The 21,618-nt window shown below is 36.3% G+C and overlaps 1 protein-coding gene across 1 annotated transcript; it reads left to right on the plus strand.

The window, feature by feature from the left end:
- Positions 1-118: 118 nt before the first annotated feature.
- LOC117613188 (beta-glucosidase 13-like) lies at positions 119-1,660 on the plus strand (the record flags this gene model as incomplete). The annotated part of the gene is made up of 5 exons (XM_034341826.1): positions 119-342; positions 469-500; positions 625-727; positions 840-948; positions 1,069-1,660. Coding segments are annotated over 5 exons (712 nt in total), but the record flags the coding sequence as incomplete, so codon positions are not given.
- Positions 1,661-21,618: the final 19,958 nt, after the last annotated feature.

The raw sequence follows: 21,618 nt of genomic DNA on the forward strand, positions 1-21,618 counted from the left end.
TATTTTATAAATCATCGCATTTAAATGCTTTACTTATGCATTATAACATTGGCAACCTAGCTAGTAGTACTTTAGATAATACTTTAAGTTGACGCTTGGAATTGGCTTATTTTTATAGGTTTATGGACCCATTGACAAGAGGTGACTATCCGCAGAGCATGCGATCTATTGTTAAAGAAAGATTACCAAATTTCACTGAAGAACAATCCAAGTCACTTATTGGGTCATATGATTATATTGGAGTCAACTACTATTCTTCTAGATATGCAAGTGCTTACCCTGAGGGTTATTCTATAACTACGCCTCCAAGCTACCTCACAGATGCTTATGTTAATGTTACAAGTGAGTACAAATTGAAAACTTTAAGTAATTAATTAAGTTCTTCAAATACTACTATTCATATATTGGTGATACTAATATTCATATTCATATATATATATATATATATATATATATGTGTTGTGGCAGCTGAGCTTAATGGGGTCCCCATTGGTCCACAGGTACACATCAAATTATTTGCTTTAGTTATTGGCATTTTGAAAATTAATATCTATACATATATTTTGTTTTCCACATACATATATAACTCTTAAAAGTATCGCTAATCTTTAAATGGGATTGCAGGCTGCTTCAGACTGGTTATATGTTTACCCAAAAGGACTTTACGATCTTGTACTCTACACAAAAAAGAATTACAATGATCCAATTATATACATTACTGAGAATGGTAATTAATATCTTTAAACATTAATTTATTGCATTATCAATAATGTTTCATACATATGTATAATGGTGTAAAATTCAGTACGAAATGCATATGATACTGCATTATATTGCAGGCATGGACGAGTTCAATAATCCCAAAGTATCCCTTGAGCGCGCCCTTGATGATAGCAATAGAATTGACTACTACTATCGCCACCTATGTTACCTCCAAGAAGCAATTATGTAAGTTTTTGTCAACAAATAAATTTGGGCTATATATGTATCGTCTAGCCTTCTTACATTTCGGTTATTTAATCACTACATAGACTAGATTATGTTCCTTTTTTTTTTTGGTGTTTGCAGAGAGGGTGCTAATGTGCAAGGATACTTTGCATGGTCATTGCTAGACAACTTTGAATGGAGCGAAGGATACACTGTTCGGTTTGGTATCAACTATGTCGATTACGACAATGGACTGAAAAGACACTCAAAACTCTCGATGCACTGGTTCAAAAGTTTTCTCAAGAGATCCTCAATTAGTAAGGAAAAAATTCGAAGATGTGGGAACAATAATGCTAGGGCTCACAAATTTGTGTATCAAATTTGAATCCCAAATGATGGATAAAGTACAGTGGCTCCTCCATTGTCGTTATGCGAGTTGTTTGTGATGTTATAACTTTATGTTTGGCTCTTTCTGAGTTGGAATAAGTTGCAACAACTCATTATGAGTTAGTTGTCTCTCTAGTGAGAGTTTGGTTTAATTTTACTTTATGTTGTTGATGTGCTTGGTTTATCCAAGTTTTGTTGGCTTTATGCAGTGGAGGTGCTTCGCCTGTTTGTGGATGTGGTTGGAGGGATACCTTATTGTCTTGATGTATCCCTAGTGTGTTTATATTTGATCAGTGGCCTTTTATGGCTAAATTATGAATAAAAAATAAAAACTACAATAAATGAATGTTGAGCCATGACCAAAATATTTGCTACTGGGCCCACCCACTTCATTTATGCCTTCCCTTTTGTTGTAATTAAAAAAAGGGTATTTCATCGAATTGTCCCCTGAACTTGTACCTAATTATGAATTTACCCCTGACCTTTTTTTTAGAAAATTAAGGACTCGAACTAACTTTTATTCTCAATGTTCCCCCTACCGTCTAAATCATTAATATTTTATCCAATTTGCCGTTAAATATGAGGGCAAATTGGTCATTTCATATGTTAAAAATAATTAAATACTTTACAATAAAGTAATATGACCTAAAAAATGAAGAAAAATGTTGTAAATAATATAGGTGGAGCCCACATAAAGAGAAATGATCGTGTTGAGTATGGTAGTCAAAAGAGAAAATGATGGTGTTGGAAAAGGAAGGTTTGGAGATGCATTGTACATCCACGGGAGGCCATTGGATTGCCTATAAATAGGCTTCCCTTTCAGTTGAAAATGACAAAACCAATTAGAAGAGAAGAGAGTCAGAGTCAAAGAAGAAAAGAGAGAGTGAGTTTATCTGAGAAGAAATTATGTCAGTGTAAACACCACAAAGAGCAAATATAATTCTACTCCCAATATATAGTGGTACTTCTCATACTCTCTAATTATTCTATTTTATAACACGTTATCAATACGATAGTCTCTCCTTTTTATTTCTAAATTTTTCCCAGCTCAATACTATGTGGTTATTTCTCTGTCTCCTCTCTGTCATATGTCTCTTCTCACTTTACTACTACGACAACATGCAAACATTTTTTTTTTTTTTTGTGTTCTCACAATTTTTATGTTGTTTCATCCATGCTTGTTTAATTTACTTCTTTGTAACGTAATTTGGAATGGTGTGGTTTTATACCCCATCCTGTTATTTTATGGTGGTGTAATTTTTATTACCCATCTCGTTGTAACACAAATTATAGTAATAAAATGATGGTGTGATCTTAAAACCCATCTATTATATCTTGAACAGTGGCGTAGTTATATAGTCCACAATATATAATATGTTATATACTTCATATGTATTAGGAGGTGGTTTTATCCCCACATTTATTTTATTTACGGTACGGAGTAAGTCTATTACCTATATGGCAATATTTATTTAAAAGTGTGGCGCGGGTTTATCGTCCACACAACTATATTTACTTTTCTTTTAAAAGTATGGAGTAGAATTAGTGCTCATACGAACACATTTACTTTTATTTAAAGTATGGTGCGGAATTAACATCCATACAACAAGCAAGTTACTTTATGAATTTACTTTACCGCACATTTACTTTTATTTAAAGTATGGTGCGGAATTAACGTCCATACAACAAGCAATTTACTTTATGAATTTACTTTACCGCATAAATACTTTTATTTAAAATATGGTGCGGAATTAACGTCCATACAACAAGCAATTTACTTTATGAATTTACTTTACCGCATATATACTTTTATTTAAAATATGGTGTGGAATTAACGTCCATACAACAAGCAATTTACTTTATGAATTTACTTTACCGCACATTTTATACAACAAGCAATTTACTTTATGAATTTACTTTACCGCACATTTACTTTCATTTAAAGTATGATGCGGGTTTATCGTCATACTTGCAAATTTATAGCACTTTATTTTTATCATCAATTAATATACATGAATAATGAGGGCCTGAAGTTCCTTAAACAATTATAGGGCCTGAAGTTCCTATTAATAAATGGCTTAATGTCCCGGATTCCGAGCCTAAAGTTTCGGGTAAAATATGCAAGATATTTTGGCCTGAAGTTCAAAAATATATTAAGCCAGAAGATTATTGCAATTCTAATGCATCTTTTTTTTTTTTTTTTTTTTTAAGATTGCAAATTTGACAAAATTGGAGTTTGCTGCCTTGGACATTTCTAGGGACAACTATTTATCATGGGTCCTGGATGCCAAAATCCATCTATGTGCCAATGGCCGCAGAAAAACAATTGTAGATGAGAGCGATGCTTCACCTAAAGAAAATGCAAAAGCCATGATTTTTCTTCGTCGCCACATCCTTGAGGCACTAAAAAGCGAAAATGAGGTGGTTGATAAACCGTTGGTTCTATGGAATGCTCTAGGTGAAAGATATGATCACTAGAAGTTGGTGACCCTCTCAAGAGCTAGATACGAATGGACTCACTTGAGATTTCAAGATTTCAAGACAGTGGCCGAGTACAACTCAGCTATGCACAGAATTACCTCCTTGATGAGGCTATGTGGTGAAAGTATATCTGAGGAGGATATGCTCGAAAAAACTTTGAGCACTTTTCATGCTTCAAATGTCATCTTGCAGCAACAATACAGACATAGTGGTTTCAAGAAATACTCGGAACTTATATCTTGCCTCTTGCTAGCTGAGCAGAATAATGAGCTCTTATTGAAGAACCACTAATCTCGCCCAATGGGCTTCGCACCACTTCCTGAAGTAAATGCTGCATCTTAGGAAGTGAATGCCACTTCATATCGTGGCAGTGTCTACAAACGTGGGTGAGGAGGCAAGCGTGGTGGCTGGCAAGGGAGCAGGAAAGATCGTGGTGCTCACTCATATAGTTTGGGTCCAAGGGGCAATCCATCCACGAATGGAAAAAATGCATCCCGTAATAAAGGGAAGGCACAAACAAGCTATGCGCCAAGAAATGTTGAAAGCACTTGTCACAGATGTGGTGCAATGGGACATTGGGTGCGTACAAGTCGTACTCCGAAGAATTTGGCGGATCTTTATCAAGCTTCAATTAAGAACAAGAAAGTGGAGACAAATTACATTGATCATGCTATACCAAATCCGCAAGCCATAGATGGCTCATCAGAAATATCGCGTCAATATCTGGATGTTTCTGATTTTGTTACTGAAAGAGGAAATGAAGCTTATGGGTCCGAATTAGATTAAATTTCTTAATGTACAATTTGTATTATCTGAAGTGTTGTTTTTAGTTTTCGTTTCAATCCAATAAAAGTGGCAATGTTTTCTTATTTATTGATTCATCTTATTTTGTTTGTTTGAAGGCATGGATGTAAATTATGGATGCCCTCAAAACAAAAGCTATGGCAAAAATATTTGTCTTGCAGACAACGCGACTACTCATACGATCCTTCAAGATCGAAAGTATTTCTCAAAATTAATGCTTACAAAAGCAAAGGTAACAACCATATCAAGTCCTCCAGATCTGATTGAAGGCTTAGGAATAGCCCAAATTATGTTACCAAATGGAACAATACTGTCCATTCAAGATGCTTTGTATTCATCTAACTCCAGAAGGAATCTGTTGAGTTTCAAAGATATACGTTTGAATTTCTACCATGTTGAAACAAATAATAAGAAAAACATGGAATATCTTTGCATTACCTCTAGTGATACCCAAAAGCGTATACTGGAGAAGCTTTGTGCACTCTCATCAGGGTTGTATTATACAACCATACGGACCATTGAGGCACATAATGTCATGGACCAAAAGTCCATTGACTCAAATGCTCTTAAGCTTTGGCATGACCAGTTGGGTCATCCTGGATCCACCATGATGCGTAGGATCATCACTAACTCTAAAGGACATCCCTTGTTGACTAAACACATTATGTTATCAAGTGACATTTTTGCCATGCTTGTTCACAAGGGAAGTTGGTGATCAAACCATCATAACCAAAGGTTGATGTTGAGTCCCATCATTTTTACAGAGAATCCAAGGGGACATTTGTGGACCTATTCATCCCCCATGTGGACCATTTCTGTACTTTAGGGTCTTGGTGGATGCATCTACCCGATGGTCACATGTTTGCATTTTGTCCACTCGGAATATGGCATTTGCTAGGCTCTTGGCTCAGATAATTAAATTACGAACCTAATTCCAAGATTATCCTATTAAGTCAATCAGACTCGATAATGCTGGTGAATTTACATCTCAGACTTTTGATGACTACTGCATGTCATTAGGCATTGACATTGAACATCATGTTCCCCATGTACATACTCAAAATGGCTTGGCAGAAGCTTTAATTAAGCATCTTCAGTTGATAGCATGCACTTTGCTAATGAAAACAAAATTGCTAGTTTCTACTTAGGGATATGCCATGTTACATGCAGCATCACTTGTGTGGTTGAGGCCCGTTGCCAACAATCAATATTCTCTAATACAACTCGAATTGGGTAATCAACCAAACATTTCACACTTAAGAGTTTTTGGGTGTGCGGTATATGTGCCCATTGCACCACGGCAACATACTAAGATGGGCCCTCGATGCAGATTGGGAATTTATGTTGGTTTTGATTCACCATCTATCATCAGATATTTGGAGCCCTTAACGGGTGATATCTTTACCGCCCGATATGCAGATTTTCATTTTGATGAGACAATCTTCCCACCATTAGGGGGAGAAAAATCTGTTCCTAAAGAACAACAAGGCAAACTCCTTCCTGAAGAACGACGTGAATTATCGTGAGACATACTCACTTTGTCTCATCTCGATCCTCACACCACCCAATGCGAAAATGAAGTAAGAAGGATCGTTCACCTCAAAGTATTGCAAATCATATGCCATATGCATTTAATGATGCAGCAAAGGTGATGAAATCACATATCCCAGCTGTAAATGCACCCGCAAGGATTGATGTCCATAATGGACAAAGCAATGTGCCAGCAAATGGTCATCTGTTGCACGCCTGAAGCGTGGTAGACCACTAGGCTCAAAGGATTCAGTTCCTTCGAAGAGGAAGTTGATGGCCAAAATGAATCCAAATAAAATAAATGGAGAGCCCACAATTCATAATTCAAATGGCCCCCAAGAGGGACAAGTACTTCCTGAAAAGGAAAATGTCCTTGGTGAGACAAGTGCCACTGGAGTGGCACCTGTACCTGAAAGTCAAAAAATCTCCATAAATTATACGTCCATTGATAAACTATGGAATAGAAACGAGATGATCATCGATGATATATTTGCATTCTCAGTGGCTATTGAGATCATAAAAGATGATGATATTGAGCCTTGCTCCATTGATGAATGCACATATAGACAAGATTGGCCAAAGTGGAAAGATGCAATCTGAGCAGAATTGAATTCTTTGGAAAAAAGAAGTGTCTTTGGACCTATTGTTCCAACTCCACCCAATGTGAACCCTGTAGGTTACAAGTGGGAATTTACAAGAAAACACAATGAGAAAAATGAGATCGCAAGGTATAAAGCGTGACTTGCTGTGCAAGGTTTTTCACAAAGGTCTGGAATTGATTATACGGAAACATATTCTCCAGTAATGGATGCAATTACATTCCGTTACTTAATAAGTTTGGTGATTTCAGAAAAACTTGAAATGAGACTTATGGATGTCATTACCGCATATATGTTTGGAGAATTGGATACAGATATATACGTGAAAGTCTTAGAAGGACTTAAGCTGCCTGAAGAAGCCAGGAATAAACCACGGGGCATGTTCTCAATTAAATTGAGAAGATCGTTATATGGACTAAAACAATCTGGGTGAATATGGTACAATCGTCTCAGTAAGTATTTACTGAAGGAAGGATACACAAATGATCCTATTTGCCGATGTCTGTCCATTAAGAAATAAGAGTTTGGATTTGCGATAGTGGCAGTATATGTCGACGACATGAATCTAATTGGAACTCGTGAAGAGCTCCAAAAGACTGCTGATTATCTTAAACGCGAGTTTGAGATGAAAGACCTTGGAAAGAAAAAATATTGTCGTGGCTTACAGATTGAGCACAATGCTAATGGGATTTTGGTGCATCAATCAACTTAAACTGAAAAAGTATTAAAGCGGTTTGGCATGGATAAAGCCTATCCACTTAGCACTCCAATGGTCGTTCGATCGCTCGACACTAAGAAAGATCCATATCGTCCAAAAGGAGATGATGAAATGGTCCTTGGTCCAGAAGTACCATATCTTAGTGCAATAGGGGCTTTACTATACTTAGCACAATGTAGTAGATCTGACATAGCATTTTCAGTAAATTTGTTAGCAAGATACAGCTCTGCTCCAACAAGTCGAGATTGGACCGGCGTCAAACATATCCTACGATACCTTCATGGGACAATAGACATGGGCTTATTCTATTCCAGTGAATCGACCAATGCCCCAAGTATGGTTAGATATGCTGATGCAGGATATCTCTCTTACCCACATCAGGGGCGCTCACAAACTGTACATGTATTCACATGTGGAGGAACTGCAATCCTATGTCGCTCAACAAAACAAACATTGGTAGCCCACTACTACAAAAAAGCAAAAAGACGACGGTAAATCACCGTCGTGTATTCAGTTTTTCAGCGGTCGTGGAATCCACCGTCATCTTTTCCCTAATAAACCACGACGCTAAATCCCCGTCGTCGTTAAAATATACAACGTCATCAACAAATAAAAAACGACGTCTTTTTACTGCAAAAAGATCGAAAAAAGCAGTCGGGGATGAGAATATACGACCAACTCTCTAAACAAACCGTCGTTAAAAAAGAAAAATATGACACATATTAACAGAACAAGGCCGCAAAATAGACATACAACGACGAAAATTAAAATAATACGCCGTTAAATATCATTTTCACGACAACAACAAATATGACGTCTTTAAGGACATTAGAAGACGACGTTATTTATTCCTACTACGTCGCCTAGATAAAAACAGCCGTCGTATAATACATTTTCCACTTCGATTTTTCTATAAAAGATGACGTGGAAATAGTTGTCGGTGTCATTATTTACGACGTATGTATTTATATAATAGACGTTGAAAATACAAACAACGTCGGTTAGTAATATATGAGAGTCGTATTACAAAATTTGTACGTCCTATTTTCAGAAACAAACAACGACGATAAATATTAGGCGTTGTTAAATAAAACAACGTCGAAAAAAAATAAAAACAGACGTGTTTAGTCTGCATAAGTTTTAAAAAATAGTCGAGGATTAGAATAGACGACCAACACAAACAAATCACCGTCGTTAAAAAGGAAAAATATGACAAATATTAGAAGAACAAGGCCGCAAGATAGCCATACAACGACGATAACTAAAACACTACGCCGTTAAATATAATTTTCACGACAAGAAAAAATATGACATTTTTAAATACATGAGAAGAAGACGTTATTGAAAACTACTACGTCGTTTATTTCCAAACGACCGTCGTGAAATAAGTTTTCCACTTCGATTTTTCTAAAAATGATGATGTGGATATAGGTGTCAGTGTCATTATTTACGACGTTGTATTTATATGTATTCATTACTCACGACGTACTTATTAATGTAGACGACGTTGAACTTCTAAACAACGTCATTATTTACAACGCGTTTATTAAACCACGTCGGTTCCAAATTAATGTTCAGATAATTTATCTCATTTTTAGACGTCGGTATTATGTTATTGGAGTCGTGTTATTTTGGATTACATGGCGGTTCTTAATCCGTCCCCGACGTGATATCCTGGATAATTGCTTCACAATAGCGTCGTGGTTCTTCATTGTTACGTTGCTTTAAGGCGTCGGTAAATATGCTGAATAAATGGTTAACCATAACGTCGTGTTTTATTTGAACAGACGTTGTTTTTTATGCAGAATATAATGATGTAATCTGGATCCAGAATTTTTTGCACTGATTGTTTTGTGGCCAAAACCTGTATAATGAAAGTGAAGAAATCAAATTACAATATATTATAAAATGAATGTCATACACTGCCAATTACATAAGCATCATTCAATCCATATATCTTCACACCCATCTCGAATATTTTGACCACCTAACTCACCCACCAGTTCATCAAATGTGTCAACATTTGGCATCCCTCTAGTAAATGGCTCACAGTCAATTATCACATCACCTAAGACTTCATCACCAATAACATCATTATATTCTCTATTAGGCATTGATAAAACTACCGACCAACCACGATGCATCGGGTCGTCAACAAAAAAATATTTGTTTGACTTGAGAAGCCAAAACAAATTGGTCATTCCTATGTCCAATTTTACTCAAATCTACAAGGGTAAATCCAAGTTAGTCGACTACAAGACCAGAACTATCTATCCAATCACACCTAAAGACTGGGATTGTAAACTTTTGGTAGTCAAGGTCCCAAATTTCTTGAATGACACCATAGAAACCCATATTTGAGAGAATTGGGTTTTTATCCTTGGCACTAGCAACTTGCATGGTTTGTGCAAGTAAATAAACTCCACTATTTTGAGTTGTCCGCACATCATCTTGTGCCTTGATATTGAATTTAATACCTTTAATAAGATAGCTCCTATATAATGGCACTGCCATGTTTGGACCAACTGCTAGCCACCTTAAATTTTCTGATACGCCATGATTGTCTTCCTCAAGTTCACTTTGAACCTGCAAATTAATCAAATCTTAATTCAATCTAACATAGAAATAAGAAGAAAATTAAAAAAGAAATATGTTATTCAACAACATATACCTTGAAGCGTAGCCATTGAATGAAAGTGCTATTGTGCTTATCCTACAGCCACTTTGTTCTCTTTCTAAATTTTGGATAAGCAGTCTTGATGTGGATCATACATGCCTCCATGACTTATCCATCTCCGACACTATAACCTATTATCTATAATAAAGTGAAAATACGGGCAATGACCATCACTATAGCAGATTATACAAAGATTTAATAGCAAGTAATACAAAACAGAGACGACGGGTTTTAAACAAAAACAGACGTATTTGGCATATATAGACGACGGATTTTCAACAGACGTCGTCTATTATAAATAATACAAACGACGGTTTATGAAAAAACCGTCGTGTATAAGTAATACAACGACGGTAGTTTAAAAAAACCGTCGTGTAATCGTCGTCGTATGCCTTAAAATTCGTATTGTCTCAGTTTATTTTCAAGAACACAAAACCCATTAAGAACACAACATATATATGAAACCAAGCAAGAAACCAACATATACATGAAACCAAGCAAGAAACCAACATATACATGAAACCAAGCATGAAAACAATAAATCCATTCCCAATTTAACATAACATAGGGTGATTAAAAGATCCGACAAAATTAAATCCATTCCCAATTCAACATAACAGATAATGTAATCCATGAACCCATTAAACAGAAAATCCATGAACCCATACCTATAAGCACATTATTAACTGATCGCAAAGCATACAACCTAATATCATTCAATGAATTTACAAGGGGAAGTTAGGGTTTGTACTTACAGGTTGGACGAGCTCACAGATTCGACGGAGACTGGAGAGTGCAACTTTTAATTAGAGCAGAAGTGAGAGAGCGAAATGTTATGTCGCGCGAAATCTGAAAATTTTAGTTTTCAGGGTTCAAAGTATAAGAATAAGAGCCAAATCTAAAAAATTTAGGTCGCGCGAAAATTTTTAGAAAGCGCGCGCTTTAAAACGTCGAAAGAAAAACCAAAGCGAAAGTTCTACAAGGACCGACGTAAATTTAATATTCCACGACGGAAACTTCATTTTTCGGATTAAGAACGTAAGGCCGTTCATTTTGAAGCTTCATTTTTCGGATTAATTTTAAATTTATTTTGAATATTTTTATATAACGACGACTGAAAAACCATGTCGGGGTTAAGAAATTAAAGACGTTGTAAATTATATAAACCGACTTACATATTAAAATGACGTCGTTTAAAGCCTAAACCATGTCGTATATTTTACTTCACGACGTAAAATATGTATTCCACGACCCAACCACAGTCGTTAAAAATTAATAACCTAAACCCATAAAACTAAATTATACAATTTAAAAAATTCAGTTTATAAAAGGTTTTATGGTTTTACAGCCTAACATATAACATAGACTACCCAAAAATTATACTTTAAAAATAAACCCCAATAAATAGAAACCCTAATCTCTAAACCCTAGACTCGAAACCCTAAACAATAAAACTAGAAGAGATTTTATGACTCATCAAAAGAATTTTGTTTTGGAAGGACTTTTTTAAACTTTTGTTATTCAAAATGAATTTTTTCAAGGTTTAGGGGGAAAATATATCAATGATTTCATAGGAGTTGACCTTGCATTTTTTTGATTTATTTTAAATTTATTTTGAATATTTTGATATAAAAATAATAAAATATTCTTATCACAACAACAAACCACGTCGGTGTTAATAAATTGTAGGCGTTGTAAATTATAATAGACGACTAACATATTAAAATTACGTCGTTTAAAGTAGAAACCATGTCGGATATTTTACTGAACGACGTAAAATATTTATTCCACGACCCAAACACCGTCGTTAAAAATTAATATCCTAAACCCTTAAAACTAAATTATACAATTTAAAAAATTAAGTTTATAAAAGGTTTTATGGTTTTAAAGTCTAACATATACCCTAGACTACCCAAAAATTATACTTCAAAAATAAACCCCAATAAATAACAACCCTAATCTCTAAACCCTAGACCCTAAACCCTAAACCATAAAACTAGAAGTGTTTTTATGACTCATCAAAACAATTTGGTTTGGATGGTCATTTTAAATTTTTGTTATTCAAAATGAATTTTTTCAAGGTTTATGTGGAAGAAAATATATCAATGACTTCATAGGAGTTGACTTTTCATTTTTCTGATTTATTTTAAATTTATTTTGAATATTTTGATATAAAAATAATAAATTATTCTTATCACAACAACAAACCACGTCGGTTTTAATAAATTGTAGACGTTGTAAATTGTAATAGACTACTAAGTTGTTAAAATGACGTCGTTAAAATGAGAAACCATGGCGGCTATATAAATATACGACGTAAAATATATATTCCACGACTTAATCGCTGTAGTTACAAAGTACTACTCTGAACCCTTAAGAAATTGAAGATGTTGTAAACCATAAACGACTCAATTGTTCAAAGAACGTCGTCTAACAATCCTTTTACGTCGTATTTGTTTAAAAGGAAACAACAAAATACGACGGTTTTTGACTTTATTAGGTCGTTGGAAAAGTATTACACGTCGGTTACGCAATTTGTATGTTTGTTTTTTTTTTTTTAATTTAAGAAAAACTCAACAAATTTTTACATTACATATTATAGAGAAAATTTGTACATTATACATAAATATCAAGTGTTCAATAATTGCCCTGTTTAATAATTTGGAAAACAAACTCTGCCCATTCATTTCGGACTTCATCAATGGCTTCTTGGGGGTATGAAGCTTCCTGGTTTCCCTTGGCATACTGCATAAACAATGACTATTAGGGTTTATCAATAAAAAGAAATTCAATCACAGACGACGATATTTTTCATAACCGACGGTAATTTTACATGACCGTCGTTGATAATATAAAAAACGACGTGAAATGTATGAAGGTAATTTCTTCTTACCTTATTCTCAAACCCCAAGGAAGGATCCATGATGATGTCCCTCATGAAGCGCATAACGTAATACCCGCATTCGACACTGCTGGGTTGCTTTGGTGTGCCTGAGAGAGTTTTTCAAATTACATTTTTACGTCCAGCTCGGGCTATGTGGGTATTATACATTTTTATAGCACTGTTCACGATGTTTTTCGCCTCTTCGTCGACCACACGATGACCTGGCAGAGGATCCAGAAAATAGGCGGTCTCCTTCTTTGCTCTTACAATCAGCAAGATCCAATGACGGCTGCACAAAATTAATATAAAAACGACGGTTATTTACAAAAACGACGTATTATAATAGTTCACACGACGAAATAAAGTAGAAAACGACGACATTATATATTTATCACGACGATAAATAAATACCGACGTGGTTAGTAGTTTCAAACGACTCAATAAAATAAAACACCGACGTGGTTAGTTTATACGCTGTCATTTATTGAAAATCATAAAACAAAATCCTAAGGAGACTAACCCTGGATTGTAAGGCATCATGAAAATCTGTTCACCGTCTGTCTTCTGAAGTCGAGCTGCTACCAGTCGTGATCTCTCAACTATCGTGCCAGAGTTGGCACTAACTGTAGCAGGGTCGATAAAGCCAACCATGCTGCACATATTTGCTTGTTTCAAAACATCGTGTAAGTACCTAAATACATAAAATAATATAAACAAGTCAGCACAAAAAAAAAATACGACGGTTATGTATAAAAAAACGACGTATTATAATATTTCACACGACGTACTGAAATAGATGAGGACGTTATAATATGATTATCGCGACGGTACACACTAACGACGTGGTTAGTAAGTTAAGACGACGAAATATAAACCAACGACGTATTATTTTAGAATTACGAACCTCATATATACAGCCACCACAGTAGCTCCAATTTCTTCAATGCCTGCAAATTGTGTAATATCTTCATGCAGGAGGAAGGTATCGCGATCACCACCAAACACCTCCTTATCAATTGTAAATTGCAGGAGCTTATCCTCAGGAAGGAGTGTCGTTTCCACATAACGACAAAAGCTTTTTAAAGAAGATGGCGCCTCCATATTTGAATAATCACCAACTTCAATAACCTGTTTAAAGAAATAAAAAAGATGACGTGGTAATTCAATAAAGGCGACGGTTTAAGGAAAAACACGTCGTCTGAAAAGAATTTAAACGACGGTGAAAAACCGTCGTAATGAATATTTTATTACGTCTTAAAAAAATACCGCCGTCTACGTTTTAAACAAACGACGGTTTAAAGAAAAATAATGACGTCTGAAATTTTGAAAAACAAATAAAAAAGGCAAAATTATGTGAACATACCTTGTCGTCATGCTTTTCTTCATCTTTTTTCTCCTTTTCTTCTTCCTTCTCTTCATCTCTTTTTTCTTCTTCCTTCTCTTCATCTCTTTTTTCTTCTTCCTTCTCTTCATCTCTTTTTTCTTCTTCCTTCTCTTCTTCTTGCTGATGTTCCCCATTTTTGGCATTATCATCCTCATAATGGAGGGATTTCACCTCACCTCAAGAGCAGCTAGCTTTGTCAGACATAGGATTTTTGGGGCTTTGGCTAATTCTTTGTTTAAGCATGCCTGGATCAAAATTAGGAATTAATTGGGAAAGCTGACTAAGGAAATGCTCCCTCTCAGCCTCTACCAATTGTTTTGTTCTAGCCTCCATCCTTAAGGCCTCTTCCTTTGCCTTAGCCTCCATCTTGTTAGTCTCTTCTTGAAGGAGAACTCTTAAACTCTCCTTCAAATGGTCGTCAAAGCTAACCCTCTGTGGTTTGGGTAAATTGAAATACTGCCTTGGGGAAATCCCAGCACCTACTCCTCTCAATCTGCCGGGATGCTCGGGGCCCAAAGCCATGGTCAGCACATCTTTGCTGCCATCTACTCTGACTTTGCCTTCCGAGACTTGTTTCTGCAATTCATCCTAAAACAAAGATATACAAAAAACACGACAGTTATTTATGTACAAACGACGTATTATATAATTTCACACGACGCAAAAACATATAAACCGACGTTATTATAACTTATCACGACGGTAGTTATATCACCGACGTCTTATGCTATAATTACTGAAAACATAGTGATTCCTATTTAGACCTTTAACGACGTTATTTAAAAATTTTCGACGTGGTAATATAATTCACACGACGCGAAAATGAACCACCGACGTATTATGCTATAATTACAGAAAACAGAGTGATTCCTATTTAGACCTTTAACGACGTGTTTTAAAAAGTTTCGACGTGGTAATATCATTCACACGACGAAAAAATATAACATAAGGCGTAATAAGAATTTTTGACAGTTTAATAAAAATTTAAAACAGAGTGAGTAGGCTTACAATTAATTTTGCTTTTTCTGCCACCTTTGGATCGGGGATGTTACCATGTTTGTTCTGTCTAGCTCTCTTCCATAAGGTAGATCGATCAATTTCTACCCCAGGCATGGTTTCCTCCAATTGATCCTCCAATCCAGCATATCCTTTTTGAGACAATCGATGATTGTACTCGAGTTTCTCCCTAATCTGTGCATGTTGAGAATGCACAGACTCAAAATCTTTGGAAAGCCTTGAAGCTACAAAGGCATCCCATTGTGCTTTCTCTATGAATTTATAAGTTTCCAGGGGATGGCTTAATTTCTCCTTGTCATTGGTGTATGGAAGGATATAATGCCTCGTTAGTGTAGACTTGAAATCCTTCCATTTCTTGGCAGCTGAAGTTAAAACAGATTTCTTGCCCCCTTGACCTACGACAAAAGCCATGTCAACTGCTTCCCATATCTGCTCCTTAACATCCTTGGGGATTTGGGACCATTTCTTGTCCACAAGGGGAACTCTGGGGCGTGCCAAGACACCAATGTACGACTGCATTTCACTATGTGCTTGGCCAATACCTTTCCCCCTTTTATTGTACTCAACAATTGGCCTCAGTTTCTGAAGCTTTCTCTTCACAACACGAGGCATTGTGCTCATACCTCGACCAGTCTTTGAATCATCAGAGATTGTTGTCTGGCTTGTTGGTTCTGTCTCAGGAGATGATGAAGCAAACTTCATCTTCTTCGAAGACTTCATCTCCTTCGAAGACTTGTCTTGAGGAGCTACCATTCCAAGCTTCTTGGAGGCAGAATCCTTAGTTTGTTGTTGAGAAACCATTTTAACAGACAAAACTGCAAATGAAAATATTTCAGGAAAAGATTAAGAAAACAAACGACGGTTATTAATAAAATACGACGTATGATACGATTTTAAACGACGTCAATAGTAATAAACCGTCGTGGTATTTATGTTCATACGAGTTTAAAACCATTATTTATATAACGTCGTGGTATTTATGTTCACACGACGTCAATAGTAATACAACGCCGTGGTATTTATGTTCACACGACGTCAATAGTAATACACCGTCGTGGTAAAACCATTATTTATATAACGTCGTGGTATTTATGTTCATACGACGCCAATAGTAATACACCGTCGTGGTATTAACATTCACACGACGTAAAACAATCCTGTCGTCTATATTAGATTCCAACCCTAGTTTCTTTTTCTTTATATTTTATCAAATAAGGGAAAAACAAAAACCATTGTTCAGAGAAATCAAACCTGCAATTAAACAAGCAAATAAAAAAAAAGACTATTATTTTAAAAACAACTTTGTCAATTTTCAGACGACGCTAGAACGACTGACGAACCGTCGTGGTCTACATATTTAACCACGTAAATAAGAACTACCGTCGTCATATTTAGTTGAGGTAGTTGTCTTCAAAGTTGGAAACTTTCCCTCTTTGTCTGTATATTTTATCAAACTTGGAAAGAAGTAAAATGATTTTGGCCAGAAAAAAGGTAAAAAGATTTTTCAAACAAAAACGTATGAGCATGCAAAACAGTAACCAAAATAGTGAAAATGAAAGTTTACCTTTTGCGTGCAATGAAAGCAAGAGGAAGACGATCGATGTTTAAGTTCAGAGGCGACGAAGAAGACGAGAGGAAGACGATGAGATACTCTGACAGTGCTCTGACAAGGAAAAAAGACGAAAAATTTTCTCTGGGAGATTGAAATTTTTAATCGGGTTTGGAAACAGTGCATGTGTAAGTCGAAAAGTTGCTTATATATAAAACCATTTCAAAAAAGAAATACTGCGGTTACATATAACTACGTCGTTTTTAAATAACACGACGCAATATTTGTTATGTGCCGTGGAATCCTTTCATTTAACGTCGTTATGTTTAATATAACCGACGTGGATTTAAATAAAATAAGAATATAAGAACAACGACTGTTTTTGTTTTACTGTCGTCGTTTTTCGTCGTTTTAAGTAATACTAAGACGACGTAATATATTTGTTGAGCGACGTTGATTTTTTAAACGTCGTTAGGTGTAATATAACCGTCGTTGAAAATTGTCTTTCTGATTGCAAATTTGCAAAGACGTTAGGTATAATTTTTCTAGATACACAAACGCACACACATCATCAACTTCCAAAAAATTGTCTCTCTGATTGCAAATCTGTGTCATCTGTTAAGATTCTGATGTGGAACAGAATTCCATCTGTTAAGATTTCGTAACCCTTGGGTTCTCAGAAAAATCTGATTATGTCGGCGGTTTTCTATATAAACCGTCGTGGTTATTTCAATTCTTGTCATTAAGTAGATCTACCGGCGTAGGATAAGAAAATCAAAGAAAAAAATTGTTAACAAAAATTCATATTAAGACGACAGTTTAAATTAAATGTACGACGTATGAAATGAATAAATACGACGTTAATTTTTATAGTACAATTTAAAGATAACGTCGTAGAACTATATGATAATGACGTCGATATATTTATATTTTGCGTCGTTGTAAATTATTTTAATACGGCGATATTTTTTATTTTAAAGACGTGGATTTGTTTGTAATTATACGGCGTCTTATACGAAAACCTCGTCGTGTTATTTTATGAGTAAAAACGGCGGTTTTTATTGAAATCGTCGTCTTTAATTTCTACGTCGGTTGATTCATAACTTCCGCCGTTCTTTGTTGGCTTTGATTTTACACTGCGGAAATCTGTTTCAAATAGACGTCGGTTGTTTAATTAGGTGCGTCGTTGTTTTTGAACAGCCATTTGAATCTCCAATTTTTTGTTGTCTAAGGGGGTATTACACGACGGTGTTTTTGGAACCGTCGTCTTTTTATAAACCACGGCGGTTTTCACTTAGACCGTCGTTGTTTTCTGGTCGTCTTTTTCACTTTTTGTAGTAGTGGCCACATCTTCCAATCATTCAGAAATACTTGCCCTCCATGAAGCCAGTTGTGAATGCATTTGGTTGAGATCAATGATCCATCACATCCGGACAGTCCAACAATCCTGAATGAGGACAATGCAGCTTGTATTGCTCAGATCACAGGAGGATTCATCAAGAGTGACAGGACCAAGCACATATCGCCAAAGTTTTTCTACACACATAAGCACCAAAAGAGTCAAGAAATTAAAGTCAGACAAATCCTTTCAAGCGATAACCTGGTAGATCTCTTCACCAAATCATTGCCAAAATGCACATTCCAAAAGTTAGTGCATGGCATCAGATTATGACAACTCTGCAAGCAATCAAATTGAAGCATGTAAAATTAGGGGGAGCATTCAAGAGTCCTCTAACACAAGACATGTGCGTGTTGTACTCTTTTTCCTTCGACTAGGGCTTTTCCCACCGGGTTTTTCTCTAGCAAGGTTTTAACGAGGCAACATGAGGGCATTTAAAATTACCCTTATGTCCCAAATAAAGTTGTACTCTTTTTCCTTCGCTTAGGTTTTTTCCCACTGGGTTTTTCCAAGCAAGGTTTTAATGAGGCAACCAATCTAGGGGCATGTGGTCTCCAAGAGGGAGTGTTGTAAATAATATAGGTGGAGCCCACATAAAGAGAAATGATGGTGTTGAGTATGGTAGTCAAAAGGGGAAATGATGGTTTTGGAAAAGGAAGGTTTGGAGATGCATTGTACATCCTCGGGAGGCCATTAGAATTGCCTATAAATAGGCTTCCCTTTCAGTTGAAAATGACACAACCAATTAGAAGAGAAGAGAGTCAGAGTCAGAGAAGAAAAGAGAGAGTAAGTTCTATGTAAGAAGAAATTCTGTCAGTGTAAACACCACAAAGAGCAAATATAATTCCACTCCATATATACTCCCAATATTTAGTGGTACTTCTCATATTCTCTGATTATTCTATTTTATAACAAAAACCAAATTATTTTATAAACAGAGGGGTGAGACCCACCCATCCCTTCCACCTCCGCCTCTCCCTTCTGCAACCCATTGGTGCAAATTTCATGAGTTTGTGCGAGAAAGAGGGGTTTGAGGAAAGGGCTCTAGGTTTCAAACAACCCAGATTTGAAGTGGGGCATGGAGGTTGGTTGGAGATCAAGAAAGAGGGTGGCGATGGTGGACATTAGGTTACGATGCTAGTAGGGTTCAGATCTAGGGTAGGAAATGGGGTTGTCACTACCTGCTAGGATTTCAATTGAGAATTTGGGTGATGGTTTGTTTTATTGGTTGTTGTTGAAGCAACATAGGGTTTGGGTAGAGATAGAAGGTCCAATAAAAAAATTAGACATGTTTGCACAGAGAGAGAGCATTGGAATGGCTGAGCTGGGGATGGGGAGTTAATATTCTGGGTTGGTGAGATGAAGGGTTGGCTGTGATAATTGGCTGTGTAGAGTAAAAAAAATTAGGGGGAAGATAGAGAGAGTGTGGTGGTTGTGGGAGGGTAGGCTACTGAGAGGGGAGGCGGCTGTGGGGAATGGGGTGGTCTTGGGTTCGGGGTTGGGTTGCCAAAGGGGATTCGGCGACGATGGGGATATGGATGGTCTTGGGTCTTGGGGTGGGTTTCGAAAGGGGAGATGGCTACGGCTGTGGGGAGGGTTTTTTTTTGTTTTTTTTTGTTTTTTTTTTCTCTATTTTTTCTTTAATTTTTTCCAATAATTTAACATAAAATTGGATGAAATGTTGAGAATTTGGACGGCAAGAGGGAAATTGAGAATAAAATTTAGTTCAAGTCCTTAATTTTTTTTTTAGGTATGGGGGTAAATTAATAATTAGGTACAAATTCATGGGGTAATTTAGCGAAATACCTTTAAAAACACAGAGGTGATGAGGGAGCTCGAATGGTAGAGAGAGGAAGATATGGGAGAAAAGGGAGGCAACGGCGGCGGAAGTTGAGGAAGGTCTGCTGGTGGGGGTTTGGGGTGGGGGGTAGGGGTGTGGGTGAAAAAACAAAAAGGGGGGAGGGGAGAAAAATCTGGTGATATGCATTTGATTTGTCTGCTGCTTCGCTTATTGAGCTCGTTGTTGTTGGTTTCCAAGCTTACAGAAGACGAAAATTATTTGGCGAACTTAAAAATCTTTTGTTATTTGTCTTATTCCTTACATTTACTAGGCCATCCCACATTTCAAGATTTAAACAGTTTGGTTGATAGATATGGTGGCGTTTGTGTAAATAATCTCGCGGGAGAATATTCGCTTCTTGATCCTTCAACCTTCGATATTCCTTTTATATCTTCCTCGTTTCTTGTAAAAAAGATTGGAGTAAATAGACCACACCCCGGGGGTGTTGGCCAAAGGCCCTCCGATGCCTAAATTAGTTCGAGTGTTTGTAGGAAAACAATAGCTAAGCAAATGGTACGGAGTTGTATGTAGGGTGTGAACCGGGCAGCCGGAGCCGTGTGTGGTGGTCGGAGCAGTGTAGAGAAAATATGGAGTGGAGAGGGAGAGAGAGCTTAAGATATTTTTCTCGGGTATTAGGAGTAGGTTTAGATGTACCTTGAATGATGAATAAGGTCGTTTACTTATAGGAGCCTAGGGGATAGGGTTTCGTAGAAAATATGCTGAGTTTATTCTTTACCCAAGTTCATAGGATCGAGTCAGACTTGATTATATCTCTTTAGTGAAGGTAATATTTGATTTAATGATATTATCTTCTCTTTATTAAGATAATATCTAAATTAACGATATTATCTTCTCTTTATTAGGATAATATCTAAATTAATGATATTATCTTATTAAATAAAGATAATATCTTATTAATTAAGATATTTATCCCAATTAATTAATTGGCTAGATAAAATGGTTCAATTAATTAATTTAAAAGATAATCTTCTTTTCCACGTGGCGTGCCGCGATTGAAGACTGAAATATTTGCTCCCACAAATGCCCCCCCAGCTTCTGCATGGCACTTGTGTGGCATGTAGGAGATAAAATTATTTTTACAGCTCTCCAATTGCGTCTGGGCTTTATTCTGTGAGTTGGACTCCTTTGCAGATCGGATTCCCAATTGGAGTAGGCTTCTGACTGTTCTTGGAGTTGGACTCCAGTAGGAATGAGCTTGCGATTCCTTCTTGACCCGGGTTGTCCAACTCGTATAAATGCAGGGCTTATCTTCACTCTTTCTCACATCGCAAACTTAACTTCTCTACTTTCTAGCTTGAGAAAGATCTTGGAGAATTTGTATTGCTTGTCGAAGAGAGGAGTTGCCATGCATCCTAAGGTAAGTCGAGCACGTATATTTTTTCTTCATCTTCTCTTACTGTG

This window comes from Prunus dulcis, unplaced genomic scaffold (genome assembly GCF_902201215.1).
Source record: "Prunus dulcis unplaced genomic scaffold, ALMONDv2, whole genome shotgun sequence".
Lineage (NCBI taxonomy): Eukaryota > Viridiplantae > Streptophyta > Magnoliopsida > Rosales > Rosaceae > Prunus > Prunus dulcis.